The sequence below is a fragment of the Poecilia reticulata genome, linkage group LG9, assembly GCF_000633615.1.
Source record: "Poecilia reticulata strain Guanapo linkage group LG9, Guppy_female_1.0+MT, whole genome shotgun sequence".
Lineage (NCBI taxonomy): Eukaryota > Metazoa > Chordata > Actinopteri > Cyprinodontiformes > Poeciliidae > Poecilia > Poecilia reticulata.
In genome coordinates, this window is record NC_024339.1 from 2,349,783 (window position 1) to 2,357,421 (window position 7,639).

The window sequence follows — 7,639 nt, forward strand, 5'->3', positions numbered from 1 at the left end:
GATTTTAACATTTTTCAAGAAGCTATGTGGCATGTCTCTGTGGACAGCAGGGAATTTTAGTCAAGTCTTAACTCGTGTGATGGCAAATTCAGTGTAGTGTGTACTTGATGTGCGCGTGAGTGTGGCCTCTACGCACTGTGTGACCTGGGACCACAAGGCGGAGGCGTTGTTTTTAAAAATGAGCCTGAGGACCAGGATCAGTATTGTGAGCTACAGCTAACGTGTAGTGCAAAAAAAATGTAAGCCCCAATTGGGCTCCCACTGACTTCTGTGGACTATGTATTATATGCAAGGCACAGGGGCGCTGGGCTAGAGGGGGCGCCTGAAACTATGGTGTAAGATTATTTCTAGTCACCATTTTCTGTATTTAGTAGCTGTTTATGCATGTGTAAATGTTCTGATTTGCAACAGTGGCACGACCATGTTGTGTCTGCATACACCTCAGAAAGTACAAAGTTGCACCCCTGTGCAGCTACTTCCAATTCATAGCAAACATGAGCCTGGTATTTCCCCAAGTTGATCCTGAACACCTTAGTCACTGTCAATGAATCTGGAGATTATAGTTTGTTTTTGGTGACACATCCCAATAACATTTACATGTTTGAACTGATTTTTGTCATCTGAATTTGTTTATTTTATCATGTGTGGATTAGAGAAAATCCACCATAAATTAAAATTTCAGTTTAAAAACCATTGTAGTTGTATACTTTAGAATACACACACGCACTTAACATGACATTCATACCACAACTTTACAGAACTGGAATTACTAACGTAGTTGCCATGACAATATTTGCTGTAAATGAGTATGGCTCTATATCTGTGTTTTACAATTAAAACTTTCTTCAAAAACAAGGGGGAGATTAAAAATTTTTTATACATACTTAACAATCACACCTTTTTACCATTGTCATTAAATAAACAGAAGTTAAAATACAGCTAGACAGCTTCAAAGGAAATAACAGTTACAGTGACATATCGATGAGGTATTGCTAAAAAAAAAGTGCATTGACAGCAACACATCCCTTTTTTTAAGATGATAAAGCATTTAGTGAACATTCATTCAAGGCTTGTGGTGCATTAAAACATTGTATGAACAGATGCTCTCAAAATGTACAGGTCCAACACAGTTGAATTAATGGCTGAATTACTTTCTCATCATATTCTATATGTTCTCATAATAAACAGTTTAGTTTTATTCTGACACTGAAACAGAGAATAATCTAAAACATGCAGCACACCAGCTCTTGAGGATACAACTGGGTTATTGCACATGGTTAGTTTAGTCCGCCCCCAGCATGTCTATCCAGCAGTGCTTGGATAGAAATGCTTTTATTACTGTGAAGTAATAAAAGTAGTCATAATTTGTGCTGTTATCATATAGAGTGAATATCGGTATCAGTCCATACTCAAAGCTGCAATATCGGTATCGTATCGGAAGTGAAAAAGTTGCATCAAGACCGACCTTGTGCAAAATATCTGTCAATTTATATAGAAAAATTGTGAAATTATCTTGCTTTTATTTTATTTTACACTGTACGCTGTTGAGAGCCTGTACTAACGTACTTTAACAAAGCCTTTAAGTAAGAAGACGTGGAATTTTGAACAGAACCTTTAAAGTGACAATCTCTTTGGTGATTCAGTGGAGTGCTTTGACTTTTAGGGTTTTGTTTCCTGTCACAGTAGCCCAGACCAGCCTGATTATCATTCACCTGTCATGTTGACAACATTTTGCACTCTGCTGCTCGATCTCAGTAGCGCATATTGTGCTCTGACTCGCTCCCGCTGCTGCCGCTGTTTTGTCTCCTCCTCCCTCTGTCAGACTTCCACCGGACAGTCTCCGACGGATTGAGGACCTCCGTCCCAGTCTCGATGCCCAGGACCTGCCTCTGCACCAGCTTGCAGTAGAGGCCGCCGGTGGCCATCAGCTGACTGTGGGTCCCCCGCTCGGCCACTTGACCCCTGTCGATCACCATGATGTTGTCGGCCTTTTCCACCGTGCTGAGCCGGTGGGCGATCACCAGCACTGTGTGTTCCTGCATGATGCTGTTCAAGGCCTGCTGAACCTGCAGTTCAAATTATTCACACACGCTTCCATAAATACAGTATTTATAGTGATGATGCCTTGCATTTCACAGCACTTCACCTACAATATGTTCACTTTCTGCGTCCAGAGCACTTGTGGCTTCGTCCAGGATGAGGACACGTGGCTGGCGGATGAGAGCTCTGGCTATAGCCACCCTTTGTTTTTGTCCCCCAGACAACTGCAAGCCTTTCTCCCCAACACCTTTAGAAAAAAAACACAAAGTTAATTTTGTGCATAGTTTTAGGAAATGATACAGGAAAGTCTGTTGTTTTGATTTTGACATATGTATAAAAAAATTCAGTCTACACCTTGTGTTCTTATCATTGACAGGAATTCAAAGATTGTTTATTTATGTGTTAGTTTTGTTTCTTACTTGTGTATGAAAAGGTTAAAAATTACTGAAATAAATAATTTAAAAAAGCCTCTTTGAACTGCATAGATCAAAGGTCTTATCTTGCAATAATGAAATGTATCATTCAAGTCCCACTTGTGCTCCAGTAGATTTCCAACATGGATTTTTCTTTCTTTTTTTTGTTGACTTCCCTGATTCACCTTCACAATTTCAATTAAAAAGGGGCGATTTATTCAGAAAAAAAATCAACATGGTAATTACTTGTATCGTAGCCTTTGGGGAGGCTGGTGATGAAGTCATGAGCATTAGCCTTGGTGGCGGCCTGCACCACCATCTCCATAGAGACGTCACTCAGTCCATAGGAGATGTTCTCCTTAATGGTCCGGGCAAACAGCACAGGCTCTTGGCTCACCAAAGCAATCTGCAGATACAAAAATAATAAACAGAAAAAGTGAACAGTGATGTAATTAAATGCTCTAAAACTTAGTTAACCTGAAAATGTACAATTATTTGCTATTTAAGGGTTTTTATGGATGTGTGCCAGAGCTGCCAATCCATGTGGCCAGCACAGTTTTTCCCAAAGTGCTTCACATAGAGGAGAATAAAATGTGTATTAATAAAGACTTATTCCAAACCTGGAAACTAATTTATTGCTACTTTTATAACAAAAAGCATGTCAGCTCCAAATAATTAAGATCAAAATTCAAAAATGTACATTTTCAAATTGTGAAAGGAGATGAATAATAACCCTCGGCATATTCGACTGTTTCATCATTTACTTGAGAAGGACAAATAACATTCAATGAGTACAGCATATCTTAATTTCCTGTTTCTGATATTCCATGTTAGGGATCGGTGTTATGTTGCATTATTGAGTTTGAGCCAAGCCGTGGTAGTCAAACAGATGGCCTCACATTTGACTCTGAAATAAGCTAATGGCTCAATAGCCTTTTGTATCGCATTACAAAAGGTCGATAGAAAGGGCAAAATTCAAAATGTCGCACTTAATTTTTCACAAAGTTTACGCGCACAGTTTTTGGCTTTTCTGAAAGAGTTCATGCGTTAAAGGGGAGATGGAAACACATTTGCCAAATAAGTTCTGGCATAGTGAACTCATCCACTGGTGGCTCTGTGCCTTACTAGAGGCACAAAACTGAAAATCTAAAAGTCCAAACCTCCAGGTGAAATGGGAGAGCTGCAGCTTAGAGTGGCTGACAAGAGGCACTCCAAGCTGGGTTGGGAATGGTGGATCGCTCCCATCCACTGGTGGAGATGGAAGGCTCGGAAACTGTTTAAGTTCAAACTTCCAAAGAGTGGAGGACTCTCCATTTTTATGAGATGTGAGGTCCATACTAGTTTGCAACCTTTACATCAGCGTCAACATCTGACAAAGTTACGCTTTGCGTTGCCTGGTTTATTTGCTCCAAACCAGTAGATAGAAGCACACCTAATGACGGCAAGGTGCCCATCCAGGACTTGTGGCTGCTAACCAAATTATCACCCCTCCACCATCGTGTTTGACAGTTAGTAAATGTGATGTTTTCCACTCTGGCCAAACATCTCTACTTTGGGTTTGTGAGTTAACAGGAGTCTGCTTGAAACCTTTACTCGTCTGAAACTGAACAACCCAAATATGTGCAGCTATGTTCTTAGTGTATTGCTAGCAACTTCACAACTTCTGTTAGTTTCTCCTTTTTTTGCAAATGCTCACCTTGGAGTGCAGATAGTCATGCTGAAACTCATTAACAGGCTTCCCATCCAGCAGCACTTGGCCTCCCTGAGGGAGGTAGAAATTTTCCAGCAGACTAACACAGGAGCTCTTTCCACTGCCTGATGGCCCCACCAAGGCAGTCACCTCTCCGGGCCGCAGAGTGAACGACACTCCCTGCAAAAAGAAATGTATCCCAGAAATAGTCTTAAAATAATATTGGATAATTTACTATATGGCTATCATTTAGCTAAACACACAACACAGCTTAGCTAAATGTATGGACTGAAAATTGAAGTGAATTGAGTCCACGTGCATTGTAAAACTATATATATATATATATATTTTTTTTTTTTTGTAACTTGCACGTTTACTGTCGTTAATGTAGTTTACTGGCACAGAGTAGCTCACAATTGTGAAAAAAAGGTAAAGTTACACATGGTAGGGCTGGGCAATAAAAAAAAAAATCTCAGATTTTTCTTCATACCAGATATTATTTCCAATTTTAGTCAAAAAATTTTTTCACTTTCTTTTCAAAATTAGAAATTATGAATGACAGAAAACAGTTGCAAAAAGCAAAAAGTTGCTTATTTCAATCATCACTTCTGGGGATTTTTATGAAAATGCTTTAGGGCTAAGCTATGAGAATTTGTGTTTAATTAAGAGAATACAGTCATAATATTAGCAGAATAAAAACACAATAGTACCAGAATAACATCCAGAAAAATCTGTTTCATTGAGAAAAAAAATGCATTGACATAGTTAGCGCCCAGTCCGTGGTTCTTTCTTCTAAGACTCAGTAGTTTCAGTCCTGCCACTGATAAATATTTGATGTTGATGTGTTATAAGCAGGGGTGGGGTAAACGGGGGAAAAGTAATGACAATTCTAGGGGCCCTGACCAACAGGGGGCCCTCCACAATTTAATTATTTATTTTTTGTTCATAGAAATAAAAAAGAAATAAAAAAATCGGGGCCCTGTCAATTACAAAATTAATCATATTGTATTTTCAAAGATTGTTTTTATCAGGAAAAATTGAATGTTCCCACTCCCAGATCATAAAACACACATCCATATTTGTCTTGAACCCCCCTATCTGCATTAAATGGTTCGTTCCTGCTTGGAGCGCTTCAGAGTGACGCTGTTAGCAGCAGACAGTGGAAGACACAAATGACTGTGGCAGTTACTATGCTGCTAAGAAAAGTTATAAAATCAGGTTTTCAAAGAGAGAGAGAGAGAGAGATTGAGAGAGAGAAAAAAAAAGGCAAGAGCGTTAATTTATAGCCCAATTTTTCTCCAGGAGAGGTGAGTAGACTGTGTGAGATTATCAACCATTTAGCATACTTAGCTTAACTACAGGCAACTGTTTGCCTCCATTTCATTAGCATGTAATGAATTAAGGAAAGAAATTACCAACATATTCATATATTTAACTTGTCCCTTGTACCTTTTACCACTTAATAATAGGTGAGTCAGTCAGCAGCAGCTCTAACCCACGTCCCTCCTGACCGGTCCTCTCCCGAGTGAAATTAAAGCTGCAAGTATGTCACTTTTATATAAATATTTCTTTTTCCACATATTTGTTAAAACTGTCATTATGTTGTGACAGTATGGTATGAGAGGTAATCTGTGAAAAATATATTTCTTCTATTTTCTCCCAGTGCTAGAAACAACCAGTCAGTGGCAGGAGAGTTTTAGTGCTGTCAATCACAATCTCATGATTGACAGCATCCTTCCTCCACCTCGATTTGTGCTATACTGCAGCTAGCATAGCACAGAGCTGTGCAGATTCAAACTGTGAATGCTCAATTTAGTTAGAATAGCTACCAATGACAGCAGATAAACAGTTTCTTGTAATGATAAGTTGTTTCTCCACCATTAGCACATTTCGCAGTGAGTGAATGAGGCTAATGACAGCGCTAAGACCCTCCTCCTGGTTCTGATTGGTTGTTTCGGTCAGAATGTTGCATTACTTTAACCAGTAATAGTAATTCAGGAAGGAGATGGAGGAGATTGATTGTTTTCACAGATTATCTGTCTCATAACAAACTGCTACGACATCGTGACAGCTTTAACAGAAACATATTTTTTATTAAAGTTATGTACTGCAGCTTGAATAAAATGCAACTACATAGCATTTTTGAGAAGTCTGGATTGCTTCATGTACGTTTTGCATGTTGCTTTTGACTGTTGCTCATGGGAAGAGACATTTCAGTATTTAATAGAAAAAATATAAGCAACCTACTTGCATATTGTATGTGGACTGTTGGATGCTAAATTCATGAGTAGTATATATTGTGCTAGTATCAGTATTGAACCAAAGAAAGCAAGGGAGATGCAAGCCTTTAAAATTGTGATGCTTTTTATGGACTTTTTTAAAGACTCAAAAAATTGTAACAGCAGCTGCGCAAGGGCCCAAACAAATTTTTTGTCAGGGGGCACAAGATTCCTAGCGGTGCCCCTGATTATAAGAATCTTAATGTATCTGTAAAAACAATGCCAAAATATAACTTCACAAGATGTTCAGTATTTGTCATTTTAATTTTTGTTAGTTTTTGTCTTGTATCCCTTTTAAAATTACAGCTCCATTCTACAAATATTAAAACTTTATTCTGGTAACATTGTGACATGCTTTTGGTCTTATTTAGACTATATTGTCGTATGACTTTGTTCCCGTAATATTATGACGGTATTCTTGTAAGATTTTGACTATTCTAACCAAAAATCTGATTAATCCATAAAATCGAGAGGATTCCTAGGACAAACCTTGAGGACGTCAGTCTCTGGTCGTGTTGGATAAGCGAAGGTGATGTCTTTAAACTCAACCAGACCAGTGCAGGAGTTTGGAGCCTCGGTGCCATCCGCTGGATGTTTGGGTTTCCTGTCCAGATACTCAAACACCTTCTCAGCTGCTCCAACCCCCTGCATGAGGCCAGTGTAGACTGACGCAATGCTCTGAAAGGCAGGCAGGACAGGTTTTATGATACGACTCCAAAAATGTTTGACTGTTTAGGGCTGAAACGATTAATCAGGTTAATAGTGACTAATCAAATAAATTGTGATTAATTCTGATTAATCATGACTAATGATTAATTGTGATTAGTTGTGATTAATCTGTTTAATCATGATTATTTGGACGATTTGGGATTCATCCAATTACTTGTGATTAATTGGATAAATTGTGATAAATCCGATTAATCGTGATTAATTCAATGAATCAAGATTAATTCATCCATCCATTTTCTTTACACCCTTGTCCCTTAGTGGGGTCGGGAGGGGTGCTGGTGCCTATCTCCAGCTAACGTTCCGGGCGAGAGGCGGGGTCACCCTGGACAGGTCACCAGTCTGTTGCAGGGCAACACAGAGACACACAGGACAAACAATCATGCACACACTCACACCTAGGGACAATTTGGAGAGGCCAATTAACCTGACAGTCATGTTTTTGGACTGTGGGAGGAAACCGGAGTACCCGGAGAAAACCCACGCATGCA

The 7,639-nt window shown here is 39.1% G+C and overlaps 1 protein-coding gene across 2 annotated transcripts in view; it reads right to left on the bottom strand.

The window, feature by feature from the left end:
* Nucleotides 1–859: 859 nt before the first annotated feature.
* Nucleotides 860–7,639, bottom strand: part of abcb9 (ATP-binding cassette, sub-family B (MDR/TAP), member 9) — a 17,653-nt gene continuing 10,873 nt past the window's right edge. For both annotated transcript variants that reach the window (XM_008417292.2, XM_008417291.2), the window contains 5 exons: nt 6,912–7,100; nt 4,150–4,323; nt 2,700–2,859; nt 2,151–2,287; nt 860–2,066 (listed from right to left, as the gene is read on the bottom strand). In XM_008417292.2, coding sequence (XP_008415514.1) covers nt 1,752–2,066; nt 2,151–2,287; nt 2,700–2,859; nt 4,150–4,323; nt 6,912–7,100 — 975 coding nt within the window. In that variant the 3' untranslated portion in view covers nt 860–1,751. The remainder of the gene's footprint in view (nt 2,067–2,150; nt 2,288–2,699; nt 2,860–4,149; nt 4,324–6,911; nt 7,101–7,639) is intronic.